Source organism: Danio rerio, chromosome 2 (assembly GCF_052040795.2).
Source record: "Danio rerio strain M-AB ecotype USA chromosome 2, GRCz13ab, whole genome shotgun sequence".
NCBI classification, from domain to species: Eukaryota; Metazoa; Chordata; class Actinopteri; order Cypriniformes; family Danionidae; genus Danio; species Danio rerio.
The window spans coordinates 9,796,855-9,815,476 of record NC_141022.1 but is presented as its reverse complement, the minus strand read 5'-3'; the positions used below and the strand labels follow the sequence as shown (position 1 = coordinate 9,815,476).

At 44.1% G+C, this 18,622-nt stretch overlaps 2 protein-coding genes across 2 annotated transcripts in view; one reads left to right on the top strand and one right to left on the bottom strand.

Annotated features, from left to right (window-relative positions):
• The window catches only part of st6galnac5a (ST6 (alpha-N-acetyl-neuraminyl-2,3-beta-galactosyl-1,3)-N-acetylgalactosaminide alpha-2,6-sialyltransferase 5a), a 98,788-nt gene extending 94,089 nt beyond the window's left edge, over positions 1–4,699 (top strand). The window contains exon 5 of the mRNA XM_087240488.1: positions 3,922–4,699. Within this exon, the coding sequence (XP_087096614.1) occupies positions 3,922–4,168 (247 nt within the window). The 3' untranslated portion in view covers positions 4,169–4,699. The remainder of the gene's footprint in view (positions 1–3,921) is intronic.
• zzz3 (zinc finger, ZZ-type containing 3) overlaps positions 1–18,622 on the bottom strand; it is a 675,084-nt gene that overhangs the window by 306,213 nt on the left and 350,249 nt on the right. The window lies entirely within an intron of this gene.

The following is an 18,622-nucleotide window of genomic DNA, read 5'->3' as shown; positions in this document are numbered from 1 at the left end:
GCAACAGATCGATCTGGGCTTCCCCGAATCGCGCCCATATCAGCTGAACAGACTCGGGGTGGAGTCTCCATTCTCCAGGACGCAAGGCTGCCGTGAGAGCGCATCGGCTGCACGGTTGAGCTTGCCTTAATATGAATGGCGTGCAGCGATTTCAGCCGCGGATGACTCCAGAGGAGCAGACGGCGGGCGAGCTGAGACATGCGGCGAGAGCGCATACCCCCTATACGGCTGATATACGCCACCGCTGCCGTACTGTCCGTCCTGACCAGCACGTGTTGCCGCTCCAGCACCGGAAAAAAACGGTGGAGAGCGAGGAACACTGCCAACAGCTCCAGGCGATATGCCAATGCAACTGGGTACCTTTCCACAGGTCCGCAGCCGCATGCCCGCAACGCACAGCCCCCCAGCCCGTGTTGGAAGTGTCTGCTGAAACGACAACAAGACTGGACGCCTGTTCTAGAGACACCCAGGCCTGTAGGAACGAGGGGTCGCTCCAAGGGCTGAGGGCGCGGCGACACAGCGCAGTAACAGAGACTCGGTGTGCGCGCGCGTGCCATGCGCGTCTGGGGACTCGATCGTGAAGCCAGTGCTGAAGTGGTCTCATATAGAATAATCCGAGCGGCATGAAGCGGCTGCGGATGCCATATGCCCCAGGAGCCTCTGAAATAGTTTCAGTGGGACCACTATTTTACTGTCGAGCTCTCTCAGACAGTACAGCATCAGCTGAGCGCGCTCTCCGGAGAGGCGCGCTGCCATGGTGACCGAGTCCAGCTCCAGCCCGAGAGAAGAGATCCTCTGCACGGGGGCGAGTTTGCTCTTTTCTCGGTTGACCTGAAACCCCCACAGGTGGAAGTGCCAGAGCACTTTGTCTCTGTGCATAATCAACTGCTCCGAGAGAGGGCAAAAATCAGCCAGTCGTAAAGAAATTGAGTATGCAGATGCCCGCGAGCCGAAGGGGCGCTGAGGCACCCTCCGCGGGCTTGGTGAGGACCCGCGGAGACAGAGAGAGCCCGAAGGGGAGGGCTTTGTATTGCCAAGCTCGACCTTCAAACGCAAACCGCAGAAACTGTCGGTGGCGAGGAAGAGTGGAGACATGGAAATACGCGTCCATCAGGTCTAATGCTGCAGACCAACCCAGAGGACGAACGCACCGGAGGATGCGCTTCTGCGTGAGCATTCTGAACGGCAGCTTGTGCAGGCAGCGGTTCAAAACGCGCAGATCTAGGATTGGCCGTGACCCACCGCTCTTTTTGGGCACGATGAAGCGTGGGCTGTAAAACCCACCCTCCATCTCGGCTGGAGGGAGCGGCTCGATTGCATCCTTCGCCAGGAGGACAGCAATCTCCTCTCGCAAGACAGGGGCGGACAGGGGGCTGACCCTGGTGAATACACACCCGTGACTTGGGGGGCCGTTTCGCGAACTGAATCGCATAGCCGAGTCTGATTGTGCGTATGAGCCACCGCGAAGAGCTGGCCCGCGCTAACCAGGCAGGCAGAGCTCTCGCTAATGGACTCATCGCTACAATCGCTGACGTACCAGCAGTGGGGCAGCGCGGAGTGGGTGTGCTGATCCGGGAAGCTCGCGGGTCCCACGGAAAAGCTGGAGGTGAGATATTTGCTCTCACTCCAAACCCGAGCTCCGGAGGGGAGGCTCGAGGGGTGGGAGAAAGGAGACCGTCCTCCCAGCGCTCGTGAGCCACTGGCGAAACGCACCGAATCTGCAAGCTAGAAAGCATAGCGTCCCAGACTGGCAGATTTCGGGCTGTCACATCTGGGGAAGTGAAAAGTGCCCTTTCATAATGTTTTCATGGCAGTAAAAAGTGCCGTTGGAAATGGGGCCCCGCCCTCCAGCGGGGAAAGAGCAAGTTCCCTCTTCTCCAGATGGCCTGTCCCAGGGGCGCTTCGCGGTCCGTTGCCGGACTTAGCGGCGTTCTGGGCAGGGGGGCTGCCTGCTTCCGAGGTGCCCGACGCGCTCGCTTCGCCTGAGGCGTGTGCGGGGGCGGAGCAGCTCTCGTAGGCGGGCGCCTTCGGCGAGGAGCAGGTATGAATGGCACGGCGGGCGGAGCGGGCTACGGACCGCCGATAAGACATCACCCACCAACTGCTCTCTCACCGCCTTGAATTCCTGGGTGAATTCACAGACAGTGTCGCCGAACCTGGCTGGGGATATGGGGAAGTCAAGAAAGCGGACTTTGTCGACTTTGCGCATATCAGCCAGGGGTGGCGCTCCTGGACCACTAATGTGGACATCGTCCTCCCCAACGCACACGCAGCGGACTCAGTAGTCCGAAGAGCTAAGTCGGCGGCGGTGCGAAGCTCGTAAGCCTGGGTTGGACCCACCCTCGTGCAGCTCGGCCAGCGCCTGCGCTTGGTAACGCTGGTAGGTGGCTATCGCATGCAAGGCGGAAGCAGCCTGGCCCGCAGCTATGTAAGCTCTAGCTCCGAGGGAGGTAGATAACTTACAGGCTTTGGATGGGAGACGAGGCGGACCGCGCCAAGAAGAGGCGCCGCGCGGATTTACCGCCATCGCGCACTCAACCTGAGGAATCGCCACATACCCCCTGGCTGTTTCACCGTCAAGAGTGGTTAGGGTGGAGGAACACGCAGCACGAGCAGAAAAAAGTGCTTTACAAGACCGCGTGAGCCTACTGTGCACCTCCGGGAAGAAGGGAACGCCCCTCTAGTCGGTCCGGCCGCGGAGCTGGGGGATAAACCATCTCCAACCCACGGCCGAAGCAGCCCGGGAAAGCACGGCTAACATGTCCGTTTCAGGATCCGTAGTGACAGCGCTCACCAGCCCGAAGGGGGCGAGCGGGTCTGGATCATCATCGGACAATGAAAGCCCACCCTCCGATGCCGCGGTGGACATCTGGTCTCCGGTGTCATCGGGCGTAAGGGCTACCATCTGTTAGACGGATCGCTTCCCCCGCCCGAAGCTTGGATGGAGCGCTTAGAGGAGCGGGAGGTCCGCGGGCCCGTGGGCGACGGATTATCTCTCGCTGAAACCCTCAGATCTGCCCGAGTGCCCGCTGCAGAGCAGGGGACAACTGGGGTGGTTCACCCTTTTGCAAAGGCTAACCGCGATCTTGCGCAACAGTCATGGCATCGCAATGACGACATGAACTGCCCGCGAGCAGCGCATTAACATGCTGGACCCCCAGACATGTAACGCAATGCCCGCGCCCATCATCCGAGGACAGGAAACCACCGCATCCAGAAACGCACAGTCGGAGCGCCGTCCTGAAAAGGACGTGCTGCACGACTGTGTTGCTCTTTCTGTGAAGTTTGCAACTTTATACGCACCGCTCTGGAGGACCGGACCCAAAGAACGCCAGGCAAGGGAGAAACCCAGCTCGACCGTCTGCCACTGCGTGTACACACTCTGGACCGGGAGAATGCTCTCGTTCGCTCAGAATCGCTGGTCACAGCAGGAGGAACCCTCATCGACTCGATCAGAAAGTCTCTGAAGCGAAAAGGATAGCGTCTGCTGGCGCCAGGTGAGCTTATATACTCAGTTGATTGCTTATGCCGCTCACCTGCGCAGGCTTGCGCTGCCAATTCATTCTTAATTGGCCCGTTCAATACTCTTTCAGACGAGTAGCTTCTGAACCGAACCTCCCAATGCGTGGATTTTACAAATCAAATCCACTTATAGTGCTGAAGTTCCCCCCGAAGGGGAACTGAAAATGACATGATTCATTGTGAATCCCTGCTGAGGCATGACCTCTCCCCCCTCCATTTCTCACCCGTAATGTATTACATAAAATCAATTTATTCCCCTTAAAGCGAGTTATTCTCCAAACCAAATCAGGTTAATTGCCTTGAAAATTAATATCTAGCTCAGGATTAATTGGGAATCAGGGAATGCAATGGCAACTCTCACACACTCCCCGTTTTAATCTCTGTTTTCATTGTGTGCAGGGAGTCTCAGCACTCATCTGTTCCGTATCACTACTACGAGCCCACGGGTCCAGATGAATGTGCCATGTACATCTCCCACGAGCGAGGCCGTCGAGGCAGCCACCATCGTTTCATTACAGAGAAACGTGTCTTCGCAAACTGGGCTCGGACATTCAACATCCATTTCTACCAGCCAGATTGGAGTCCTCCACCGTTACCCAGAAACAGCACAGCAACCGCAGCCTTTCCCCGACCGCAGAAGACGTGACTCTTTTACCCAGAGCCATCGGATGATATCAAAACTGCCTTAAAAGGATCACTGGCTAATCCTGTTGCCATTTGGATGGTGCTTTATGTATTGGATCGACTATGAAGAACTGCTCTAGGACTCCATTCATGGAAGACTGACGCTTTTATTTTGCACATTCATCGTTCCTTTAGGCATTCCATCAGTCCCTATTTTAGAAAATCTGGAGGATCAGTAGCTATGTTTTCATCCACCTATTTTTAGGAATATCGCAACAAATAATGCTAAATGGAAATGCCAAGATGCGCAGGATAAACTTAGAGTAGGATCATCTTTTTATCCAATAAGAAAAATATGTGCAGAAACTACTACGTAAACGCATTTACATACAAAAGTTCCCACATGCGCATCAAAAAAAAGTAATGTGATTCTGTTTTAACAGATCACAAATGTGGGTGCGATGGTGAAGTGTTAATGGACCTATCATTGTTGTTTTGGTCCTTCTAAAATCTCTTAACCAAAGTCCATCATCAAAGTGGTTCCATATATTTACCTCCCAGGGGTGCGTTTCCCAAACAATGACAGATCTCGTGGCTGAACTACCATTACTACCATAGTGCGATGCATTATTTGGAAAAAGATCAATGTAGTGACCAGTTTTTCCCAAAACTGTAGTTTCTTTGTTGCAGATCCATCATTTGAACCAAGCTAGTTATAAAAACCCCACCATTTTTGTACAAACTAAATTGTTTTACACGCATTTAGGTGTAAATTATGTTTTTTTTTAAGGAGAAATAACAAAACAGGAGGGTGGCGGGAGAGGAGTCTGAAATACGGGTGTGTTGGCAGGTATGTTGTTAATGGATGTAATTTACTGTAGACTATTTATTTAAAAAATGAAAAAAAAAATATTGATAATAATTATTATTTTTATTGTTGTTTTTAATTATTATTATTATTATTATTATTAAGTAGGATATTGTTTATTAATTTTTTTTTTTTAAGTCTACTTTTACAATTTGACACATTCAAACCACTGCAGAAATCTTCTAACCAACAGGCCAATGTCATATACAGTACAGATACATTTCTAAATAAATAACCTACTATAAATGAAAATCATTAATGTATGCTATATATTTTTGTTTTCACAAGCTTTGGAGACGTAACATAAATTTAGCTTCATGTCATGTATAGCTTTTTTTAATGAACCACAGCTGCATTTAAATTGGCATAAATGATTTCAAAGTGCAATGCGAAGCTGACGCAATTACCTAACGCAAAGATCGCTAATTAATTATATAACGCAAAGATCGCTAAAACTAAAAAATACATTGAAAGCAAATTAGACCTAAGACAGATGACTTTAATGTATTTTTTTTTAAATCAATCCAAGTTTAAATGTTGGAATGTTCGAAAGGAATAGGGAATAGGGGCATAACTGGTAATAGAACACAACCAAGAACTATGCTTCTAACTACTGCTCTAGTGGTGTAGTTGTAAGCGTACAAGATTGTGACGCAGTTTGCGAATGTTCATAGAAACCATAGACTGTAAAAAATGTGGACATAGTATCCGTGATGTCACCCATAGGTTTCTAAAGAGTGCAAATGAAGCTTCAACCGGCGCCATTTTTTTGAGTGTCATCACTTTAACTGGGGGTTACCAAACAATGGAAAAGAGGCGGAGCTAGAGGAGTCGCCTAGCATTTTACTTAGACAAGCTTTTCTTTGGGAGAAATGCTTAATACTTTATCACCTGCAACTCGTTTGTGTTCTGAACACATATGCTTGGTTGTAGACTATATCAATAAAGCGTTTAGTCTTAAAAAAAAAACAGTTGTAACACATTGAGCCACTAAACATTGTTCTTATGACATTTTTCTACAAGAGAAAAACGCAAATTACTTCCAAATACTTCAAATATAGTCTGTGTTAGTAAATGCTGGGCTATTTATGAAATCCAGGCATAACACTGTAAGACAACACATCAGAGACTGTTGTAGAGCCTATCTCTAATCAATCTATCAGATTCTGGAGTGCTTTATAGTTTTAAAGAAACTTTTACATGATCCTCAATAAAACGAATACATTTATAGATACGTATATAAGTACTTTTTTTTCTCACCTGGAAAATGGAGTCCACATGAATGGTTTTTGAACACTGTTAAGTGCACACAGCATGCCATATCATCTGATAATTGTAAGAAATAATTCCAAAAAGCAACTGACTGTGTAAAACAAAACAAAAACAAAAATACAATGTATATGCTGAGTTCAGCATGGTTCAGCATTGGTTCAGCTATGTGAACCAAAATCGTTCTTTGTACCGGGCTGTAAAAACTTTTTTCTGCTGTAAAGTTGGCCTTTTTAACAGTGGTCTCAATAGAAATATGCTCTATTATGGAGCCTGGCATAGTGGAATTTCGATGAATTGCAGGAATTGCAGTTTTAGTTACTTCCGAATTAGCTTCATGAGAGAGAGTGGGAGGTTGCCGCTTGGTTGGAACGATGGATTTGGGAAACACCAAATCAACAAACTATGTTTGTAACGAGGGAACTTGCTGCCTTATTTGGCTTACAATAATTTTCACAAGCTGCCAAAAGCTACTGCGCTTTCATTGAATTTCGATTTTGGATTCTGAAGTGCAAGTAATTTATTATATTTAAAAAAAGGCGCACATTGTCTTCTCCTGTCACAGCAAATTCCATTTTGATTTTTGTTGCCAGTTTATTGGGAAGTGGCGATTTCATTCTCTTTGACTCGATGGATGGAAACGATATTCCAGTAAATCAAATTTGCATCTTTGGATGAAACATAGCAATTGGGAGTTGTTGTTTTATGTAGTCTTATATAAAAAGAAAAAGGGTGGAGGACTGAAAAGCCCTGTGCCTCATTTGTGAAAAATGCATAGACACTATTTTTTAAAAATTAGAGGGTTCTTACACAAAAATCCAAGCTAACCTTTTTTCATTCACATTTTTAGATTCTGTCTTTGACTTGAACAAGTGCTTAGTGCCACACGCACTCAGATTTGATCTTAGATTGTGTACTCTTAAATCCACATCAATGTTCATATTTATAAAAACATCCTTTTATAGAAAAGTACTTACCAACAAAGTCATAGTACTGCAGCTATTTGAACATCTTATAAAAACGCTACTCGTTTAAATTGAAAAACTATTTGCTTATGACCACTTTTGAGTCATATCACACATTAAAGTGAACCTCTTACAAAACCATGGTGTACACCACAGTCTCTGGAATTGCTGCATCATAGACATCTATATTTTAATAATAATTGTATCACTTTCTGGCCATCTGATAATACAACGCAATATCATGGCAATTCAAAACATTGTTTTTTTGACTAATTTGTATTCATTTGTACGTTCTCATCCATACATTTTAATACGATTTGCTCATCCTCCAATGGGGGATAGAGTTAGGGTTGGAGTTTAGAGACACACCTCCCTTTAAAAATCATTACATTACAGTACATGTACAGTACATTTTCATACAAATTAAATCATTTGAATTTGTATAAATTATCAAATTTGCTGAATATGTACCATGCAGAAATATCTCTTAATAGTTCCAGTATTTTGTGATTCAAAAGTGTTTTCCGTTTATTTACAGTTGTGAATTGCATTATGGGGACCTTTATCTCAACTATGTCGACTTTTTATGTTGAAGTAATTTCTACAGTTTAAGAAAGTGACTTGTATTGATATTTTAGTATTTTAAAATAATATATTGGATAAGAAAGAATATGTAGCGAAATAAGTCATACAAGAAAATGTACTGGCAGTTTATTACAAGGTTTTTGTAGCATAATATGGAACACCAACCCAGACAAATATAGCACTTCTAAACTAGTAAAATATTTCTTAAAGTCACTTTTCCCAACCTTTTAAGGTTAAAAGTTGTTGGAAGAAAGATAAATGTCCCATAATGGAATTAGGAAGCATAAATAAATGGGGGAAATAAAAACATGAATGACAAAAATATGTAAAACTATTAATATACAGATATTTTTACTGTGTGTGCGTATATATGAGCAGTATCACACAAGTAGCAGTGCCATATGGCTGTATATCGACACTGATGGGAAGTGTGCGTTGGCACGAGGCCACAGGCCAAGTGCTATAGTGTTCCACTAGTGCCGATACTGCTACATGTGTGATACTGCGTTTATACAACAGTTCGACGGCATAATCGTGTATATAAAAAAGAAAATCAGACATGGAGAGTCTCAAAAGTCCTTTTGTAAGAGGAACTACTTTTTTCTGCCACTCATTCACATCTGCAGCTGATGGTCAAACAACAGAAACTGTTGCTTAAAAACTCACTTTAGTATTTGAATGATTCTTTAAATGTGTTTTTTTTTTTGAAAAAAGTGATGACAAAACAGGTGATTTTGCTCACATTTTAAGATTATAAGGCTGAATGACATGAAATGCCATCCATCTACAGAGATTTCCCAGTATTTCTCTGTTGCAATCGGGAGGTCACAATTATTAACCCTGAAAAAGCCTAAGCAAAGCAAACACTATTAGATTACTGTGGTGTAAATACAGCACTATAACATACAAGAGAGAAAAAGAGACTCAAGAGAGAGATTTCCTAATGCTGCGTTCACACCAGACGCGGAACGAGCTTCAAGCGTGAGTGATTTACATGTTAAGTCAATGCAAACACACGAATAGACATCCTGCGGCACGATACACGCGAATGGTGCGGCGCAAATTGATCGTTTTGTGCGTTTGACATGCGTTGCGCGCTAATTGCTTGAGTTCAAAAGTCTAAACTTCAGCAGACATTCGCGCCACGTTAACCAATCAGGAGCTTGCTCTTGTGGGGGGCGTGATTGTGACGTACACCTGTTGTTGGAGTCCCGGGGGAAATCCTCCAGCCGACACCGACAAAAAGTTCATCAAACTGGGCTCGGCTCAGTCAGAAGCACCGCTGAAAGCCTCCATCATCCAGGTTCAGTTTTTGGAGGAGTTTTTGAGCTCACAGAGCTGGATGCCCCTCTGAAAGGATCTAGTGGACTCAGACACGGCCCTAAACATATAGACGCTGTTTTTTCAGTCTTCATAAAGCACATAAACACTGTTATTTTCTCAATAAAATCCATGTTAGCCATTTAGCTTTGAAGCTAGAGTCACCGGGCAGACATAAGCCCTCCCCATCTGTGCTGAAGTGAATTTGACGCGCAAATGAAGCAGGGTTTGACGTGCGAATGAAGTGAATAAACTCAAATGTTCACGCGGCTATTTACACACGAATAGCGTGATTTATCCTGTGTTCCGCGTCTGGTGTGAACGCAGCATTAGAATGTCACTTACTGGATTTATAACGATTTAATTTGCTGTAGTTTGAAATACGAAAAGAAAACTCTGAGTTTTTTCTCCTGTTAGGACTTATAATGCGGTCTCTGTCGTCATCTTGTGGCACAACCGTCTTTGCTCTGCTCAATACGACAGACTGATGGTCGCCGATCTCTGAAATTATAAATATTTAAAATAGGCACTATCCTTATAATAAAACTGCATAGATGCAATCTAAACAACGACATTCTTTCCTAAAAGTCTCAAAAGTACATACTGTTGTCCAACAGCTGCAATATTTGTCAAATTAAAGAGTTTATTGATCTGCTGTCACTCTATGTTGGCGGAGTTCTGATATTGCTGAATATCGCAAGACTCAAGAACCATTTGTATATATATATATATATATATATATATATATATATATATATATATATATATATATATATATATATATATATAAGGTTTTGAGAGGTTTTAATTGAAATACATGACAAGGTAAATTTTTAAATGGTTATATTTATCATCTTAATTAGTTTGCCTGTTTTATAGTTCCCACCGACACTGGATTGTTTGTTTGTTTGTTTATTTATTTATCTAATTATTCTGTCAGTAAGTCTTTGGTTTATTTATTTTTCTCATATTCCTTGACATAAGTTGAACAGAACTTCTAAATGCGTTAAACAAAACGCAGAAAAGACGAAAGGCTGAAATTATTGTAATTGATTGTGATTTTGAATTTAAAAGATGTTTTAACATGAACAATAAACACAAACTGACCATTCACAAACACAAGTGTGCAGCTTTGTTCTAGCTTTCTTACATTTATCAGATCCAGCTGGAGTACAAAGGATACAGTCTTTATCCTAGATCTCTGATCCAGTGAAATGGAAAACTGCAAGGCAACAGTGTATTAAAATGGAATACATATCCACATGCATCATTTTGACGGTTGGTGTGAAGAGGAGCGTGTCAGAGGTGTACAGGGTGTGTATAAGTGTAATTATGACCATCACAGCAGGAGGGCACGCATCATTGACCATGACCATGCTGGAGCTGTCAGTCATGCAAATACACACTCACACACACATGCATCAGGACTGTTAAAGCAGCTGCCGAATTAGTGTGCCCTAGATGACTGACAAGTTGGCATTGTTGCTGAATGCACAAATGTTTTCAGATACACATCGCAGCTATGAGTGATTATTCTGACTATAAAAGCTCTAATCATTGCTATTGATTGTATAACTATTTATAAGTAAGTACAGATAAGGTAAGTACTATTATTCTTAGGGAAAATCATGCAAACTTGCATATTAAGACTAGTCTATACTACTGGGACTGAGTATATTAATGAATACAGATTATTCACATAAAAAATACTATAGTAGCCTAATTTATAATATTATGTTTGACTGGCTTATATACTATATAGGAATCCCATTAATCACTATAGCTTCATTATATCATATACACTGATTTGACACTTACACCACATATGGAATGACCATATATGGAATAGTTTTTCTGTGGCAGCCCGCTGATACCATGTTACTTATGGATACGTTTGTTCATTTATTTTATCTGCTTCTTCTGCATCCATGCTTGGCTTCTCTAGTTCCACTTCAGTGTTGAAAAATATAAAGATAATTAGCCTACACCTATAGTCTATTTTCTTCTGAATATTTGTAAGATGGTTTCCTACAAAATGGTTGGCTTTTTCTGTAGTAATTTACTTTGATTTACATTGTGCACCCCTAAGCGTGTCTGAAAATATGGTGCAACACAAATCCACCATGATGTTAATTCCCATTTTCTATAGACAATTCTTGCGGAAACCACTTATGACACAGTTGACTTTCAACATTGCAGAGAATCCACTTTGGGAATTCCCTTCTTGCAAACTTTCCTTATTGGCTCACTCCAGTCCAATTGACTGGCAAATTGTCGCTCAGCACATTTTCTTCTTCACGCAAATTCTTAAGTATGTCTTTAATTTGCGGAATTTGCATGGGAACAATCAAATTGCTGGACAGCCACTGCAATGTCTGCATCGGCCTGGCACACATAGAGGCAGCACTGGACAATTTAAGCTTTCAGCACTGTGTGGACATATGGGCATGCGTCCTATGGGGACATAGGGATGTAGCTTGAGGATTCTTTGGAGTAAGACCCACTGCTGCCGGCAAGCCACTGGTTGGCCCTTCCCCATCACTGATCAACAGCAACAAACCGGTGTGGGGCTGGCCTCAAATGCAGACTCCCCACATACCTACTTCCTTTCCTGACTGTTTCAAGCTCCTTCCGTCCATCAAGGACTTTGTAAGCTTCAGGCAAGATGCCGACAAATACTCTATGCCCATCTTGGCTTTAGAGAGGGAAGACTGGAATAAGTGAAAGTGGGATCTCAAATGCGAATCTCCACCGAAGAGTTCAAGAAGGTCCTTTTAATGGCCGTCCATTAGCTGGACCTTTTCCTTGAGAACTCCTATGGAACCTTCCAAGAGCATGGTTGATTCTTGGTACTATGAATGCAAGAACAGCGACGAGATGATCCCTAGGTTTCCAAAATCCTGGACCAGGCCGTATCCTGAGCAGCTGCTGTGGTGGTCATGGAGGAGTGGTGAGCTTGAGACTGATTCCTGTGACGCTCCAGGGACAGACGAGTCTTGCTGAGGTCCAGCATTGTCCAGCCTCCGGCGCCTAGACTGCCGTTCTGTACAAGACGTTTAGCCATAGGAGAAATGGTTGTGCCCAACTGAGCCTGGTTTCTCTTTAGGATTTTTAATTCTTTACTTTCGCCAATCGGTGAAGTTTTTTCTTCGCCACTGGCTTGCTTGGTTCGGGATCTGTAGAGCTACGTATCGATGGATTTGCTCTTCAGTGTTTGGACTCTCAGTAGTGAATATTAAACCACACTGAACTGAGCTAAACTGAACTGAACTGAAAACTGGACTGACACTGTTTCAATTTATTATGATCTTCTATGTGAAGCTGCTTTGACACAATCTACATTGTAAAAGTGCTTTACAAATAAAGGTGAATTGAATTGAATAAATCCATTCACCAGCAGGATGGTCCGAGGACATCAATGCCTTCTTCGCTGATGTCTACGAGGAGCTGATGAAGGAATGGTCTGCACCTCAATCAGCACGAGTCCACTCATTGGTTCAGGCTATGTTTTTGGAAGTTGAAGGCGTGTCTGATCACAGATACACGTGCATACCCCCGGTCGAGTACAACAGCCCACTTGCAAACATTTTTGTGTATGTTCAATATAGATGCATACTTTGTCACAAAAACAGATTTTCGCTTCTCACAATTTAGAAAGGGCTCAGCTCTCTTCACCTCAGCATGATGCAGAGCCTCTAAACTCCCCAGCTATAGCCATCCAGCACTTGCCAGGACGATCTGTGCCTGGTCTGTAAGGCGGCTGAGCCTATGAGAATGTGGATGGCTATTTGACTTGTGTTGGATATAAGGTATAATAGAGTGAGGTCATTCTCTCCAGTTCAGATGCAGACCATCTTTTCAATGGTATAGACCAGTTGCTAACATCCACCCCAAATGTCCCAGATTAAAGACAAGACGTGTGCAGCCTGGTAGAGAAAAGAACAATAGAGCATGTATCTATGAGTGAACGAGACAGTGGGTTGTACAAGTGCACAAATTTGCCCCAGGCACTGGTTTGCATGTGTGGATTTATGCGACACTTACTTTCATAATTAGATAACACCACATCACAGGCATTTCTTGAGGTTTGAATTCGAGGGGAAACCTTACCAGTTCTCTGTGCTTCCTTTCAGGTCGTCGTTAGCCCTCCGCATCTTTTAAGTGCATGTATGCAGCAGTTTTTCCCTTCAGGTTTTACACATGCACTCGCTTCAACTGTGGCTAAAGTCCAAAGTCCTGTGGATGGCATGGTCTTTGTGTCACATGTGTCTTGCAGTCACTCATGACTGCATCAGTGGTCTAGATCTGTGGCACACCCTGGACCTCTACAGCAAGAGGGTTTCCCTGGAGGTGGTGAGGTGTGTGTGTTTGTATCCACGGATGTCTCAATGCTCAGTTGTGGAGCTGTGTGTGCATGCTGGCCTCAAGCCGATGGAAAACTCGCAAACCCAGAGGCACATAAACCGCCTGTATGCTTTTCAGAAGGGAAGCCACTCAAAGGGAGTGGTGGCTTCACCCCTAGTCGGTGCAAATTGTATGGGACTGCTTCAGACTATATGCGATCCCTCCAGTCAACATCATGCCCCGGTGTTGAATAAAAACAGGGAGGAGAGAGCATTAGTGACTCTGATCACTTCGAACGGGTTGAATCAGCCCTGGTTCTTGGATCTGATAGAGCTGTGTCCATCCTTCCCAATCCCAATGAGGAGGGACTTACTTTCGCAGGCAAGCGGTATCCAAGCCCGGAGTCGTGGACCCTGCATGAGTGGCTGCTGCAGGGTTAGTCAATAATCTGGATACACTGCATTCAAATGGGCTTTTCACATTCTTGGAAGCTCAAGCACCTTCCACAAGGCGTTTGTATGCTGTGAAATGGTATGTGTTTACAGACTGATACTTTAAGGCTGTGCTAGACCTGAAGAAGTACTCAGACATTTGATGATTTCTACAGTCCAAACTAGTCAGTGGTTGTGTGCCTTCGACGCTGAAAATCTTCCATTGCATCACCTCAATGCCTGATTAACAGGAAGTTAAAGAGAGTGGGAAAACTGCCACCTGCACGCACTGTTGGTTTCACCCTCGGACCTGGAAACAGTACTTATGACGCTCTCTTAGCCACAGTTTGAGCCCTTGACATCAGCTGCTATAAACAAGCTGTCCCTCAAAATGGCATAAATTCTCACCCTTACCTTAGCCAAGCATGTGGGCAATTTACAGATGTTTTCTGTTGATAATAAATGTATTTTGTTTTCAGGCCAGATGATCGCAGTGCCACCCTCTGACAGAGATATGTACTTAAGTTTCCTTCTACGTCCTTCAAGGCTCAGGTCATCTCCTTGTCCTAGGAACATTAGAGAATGCTGATGCTTAAAATGCAATCTACCCAGTTAAAGCTTTAAGCATTTACACTGAAGGTTCAGCTAGCTTTTGCCAGTCTTGCCAACCTTTTTATGTGCTTTGATGGACTTACGAGAGGCAGAGCCGTGTCTAATTGCAGCTTTTTTGGTCCTTGCGGAATCAGACGTGAGCCGACGCAAGGCAACAACACAGGTGGGTTTTATCTGCGCTAGTTTTTTGTCTGCTTGGTGTGTACCGGCCTTTACAAAAACACATCAGTCTACTTCAATGGCATATGAGTAAACACATTTTTTTGACATTTTGGAAGCTTCAAAATAAAAGCCACTATCCAACACCATTATATGCATGGAAGAGCCAGGGGGGAAAATACACCCCGTGCAACTTTGTTCATCTGACAAAAAAGGCATATACACTGAAGATAGCTTGGTGAGAAAATTATGTGGTAATTTTTATTTTAGTGTGAACCATTCCTAACTTTTGCAGAGGTGAAGTTTAGTCACATTATTTCAGAAAATAGTGGCTCATTCATACCTGTAATTTTGGTAGATTGGCCTCAATATAAACAGTTTCAATTTAAACTAACAAGAAAGTAAGCCTTGAAAATTACAGTATGCTGTTATATTAATACAATATGTCAAAAGACGGAGGGTGTTTTTATTTCTCAGTTCACGGCCCCTTTAAAAGTATTTAATATAAGACCACTTTCTCATTTTGAGTTTGTTTCACGCTTTAGACAATCTCTGAAAGCACGTTATACCGTCAGAGAGAAAGCATTGCATTTTCTACAGAACAGCTTAAGTGTGGCACTGTGGAATAAAACTGAAAGTGTGAATTCGTGAGAAATAATGCAGTAATGCCTAGTGCTGCTAGACCCAGATTTTTACGGTAGGAGTCTTTCTGTTGATGGAATACTGATCACTGGCAAACAGTGACTAGCTGACTGAGAGATGCAGAGAAAAGGGGAAATCACAATGTGCTGAGGTATAAATAAAACTAAAATATGCAGATTTAATTTGTGTGAGTGGTTAAGTAACCCTAGATTTACATGCTAAGTAATTACATATATGAAAATGTGCTTGTGATTTTTCCCTGTGCAAAAGCTAAAAAAAAAAAAAAAGCCAAAAGGTCATCCTACAATCAAGCCGCTATCAAATCAAATCCATAAATATTGGGACATTGACACAATTCAAACATTTTTGGCTCTATACACTCACATAATGGATTAGAAATTAAATTAACAAGATGTACTTTAACTGCAGATTGCCATCTTTAATTTGAGTATTTACATCCAAATCAGGTGAACGGTGTAGGAATTACAGTTTGCATACGTGCCTCCCACTTGTTAAGGGACCAAAAGTAATGCGACAATTGGCCAAGTGTGTATTATTCCCTCCCTTATCCCAATTACAATGAGCAGATAAAAGGTCCAGAGTTCATTTAAAATGTGCTATTTGCATTTGGAATCTGCTGCTGTCAACTCTTAAGATGAGATCCAAAGAGCTGTCACTATCAGTCAAGCAAGCTATCATTAAATTACAAAAAATAAAAAAATAAAAAAAATTAATGCCAAAATCCAAGTAAACCCTATGGGTGTATTGACCTTATTCTAAAATGCGGAAGTGCGCCTGTTTTCGCGATTGTCTTAGAACTTCCGATTCAGTCGCCTATGGGAGAAATGACAAGGAATAATAAACGGCAGAAAATGGCCAAACTACTTGCTCAACAAACAAATGTTTGCATGACTACACAAACCAAGTAGCATAATATAATAAGAAAATATTAAATTGCAACATCAAGCAGCGTAACGAGCAGTTGTTAACGTCAAAAAATGAATGGAAGTGAATGTGACCGGAAGTCGCGAGACAAAAAGATTCAAATGGCAGCGCCCACTCGTCAGCTGAGAATAAGGTGAATATATACACTGTGGAATAGTTTCTTTCAGCTGTGTTCAGCTTCCTGCTGATGTACAAGTTCAGATGCTCCTCACTTTCCTGGACTTTTGAGAGGATGGTATTGGAGGCATTCAGCTATTAAGCTGCAGCAGGAAGGGGCAGAAGGGGATGAAGTCTGTGGCTCGAAGTACTGGTTCAGAGGTGAGGGCTGTTTTTAAATTCAGGAATGCCTCCTGCACTGATGGCGTCCACTTGGCCTTCTCCAGCTGCCCCTTCCTGGTCAGATCTGTCAGAGGGGCGGCTAAGGAGGAGAATTTAGGGATGAAGCAGTAATAGTACCCTACCAACCCTAAGAAAGCTCGTATCTGTGTCTTAAGACTTAGGCCTTGGAGCTGAGCAAACCACCTCCACCTTCCTGTCTTCTCTGAAACATAGCAGGTTCCCCATGAAGGTTGAAGGGAAAGGTCCAGTACTGCCTGTAGCAACTAGGAGTGGAAAAAGCAGTTTTTGTTCTTGCATTTTTGCAGAGCAGTACCTGCCAGTAGCCTTTCGTAAGGTCCAAGGCCGAAATGTACGGGGACCTTTCCAATTGATCCCACAGCTCATCTACCCGAGGCATGGGGTAGCCGCCATGGTCAGATATCTTGTTGAGTAAGCAGAAGTCATTAAAGAAGCAAAGAGTCCAGTCGGGTCTTGAAACCTTTAGGATTTGATTGGACCATGTGTGATGGTTCTATCACTCCCAATGTCAGCATTTGTTTACTTCCTTCTTGGAGTGGTATACCATAGTCCTCAACTGCTTCACCCTCAAAAGTCTGAAGAGGTCAGCCATTAGCTGGCACATAAAGGTGGTATCCTGATTGGTCAGGATCTCCAGTGGGATAAAGACACGGCTGGAAAGCAAGATGAGCTCCTGCGCAATGGCTTTGGCGTTGGGTTTTCAAAGTGGAACTGCCTCTGAATAACAGATATCAAAGTCCACAATCACCAGGATGTGTTGATTTTTTTGGGCGACGTCAGCTAGGTGAGGCAGGCTTGACAAACCTGCTTTACATAAGCCTCCAGGCCCAGCCAGTGGAAATAGTTGTGGACTCACTAAACGATGTTGGCAGCTCTGAGATGTCTGACCAAGGGGTGCAAATGTGCCAGCTCCAGCACCATCTCTGTCTTGGAGCGTGGCACAACAAGCAACAATTTCTTCTCCCCACTTCACCGAATGACCCAATAGAGCAGGCCATTTTGGACAACGAGTTGCAGGAGAGGGTGGGGGCCAGACTGCATTTCCTTTCACTCAATGACATGGACTTGGGTCCAGCAATGTTTAGACTGTCATATCCGCATTGTTCCTTGGCAATTGAGCCCCCTACCATCACCTGTTGGAACACATGGTAAAATGGATTAGTAGATTTTGGGAGGGGGACTCACCATCTTTCATGCTATCTGGGGCCAGAAAAACAGGACACTGATGGTGTCTCTGAGCTGTCCATGACAGCTCCATCTAGGGCTGACAGGCTGGGCAGGGGCTGCTAATAGGCGATTCATACTGGATTAATCTATCCTGAGCAGCACAAGAACTGGAAGATCTTTCAACACTCCTACTTCTACTGGCCAGGTGTCGGAGCTAGCTGAAATGGTCACTTTGCCCACTAGAACAAGTTGGGAATCCCCATGGCCACAGGTTATAGGGAGGGAGGCTTTATGCCAGTGGGGCTAATATCTTTGCTTGCACTAAATTAACTGCAGTGCCAGAATCCAAGAGAGCCCAAAATTGCTTAATTTGAACAAGGACTTTGGGAGCTCCCACAGGTAAGTCAAGGTGGACAATGCAGCCTGCCAGCCAGGCTCTTGCAGGGGGCACAGGGACCTTGTCGGCATGGGTTCATTCTGTGGTGAGGGAGCCACCAACCTGCTTACTGGGTGTCCTCTGGTCTGCATTGCTCCTGGACCACCCTCCAGGGGAATGCTGGTGCTTACTCCCCTCCTTCCCACTGTAGGGCTGCCTCTGCTAGCTCATAGGCCTCGAAGAGCTGCACGGTGGATCTTGGGTTCCTCATCTCAAATGCTTATCGGTGTGAATAGGGAATAGCACGGAGCATTCAATCAATGACAATAAGTTCCCCTTTAATGCAGCCAGTGATGAGCAATTTGCATCAGTTCAGTGGCTTGGGCATGATCAAACAGGGCTTAAACTCCCACTCGTAGAAGTACTGGGCAGCACA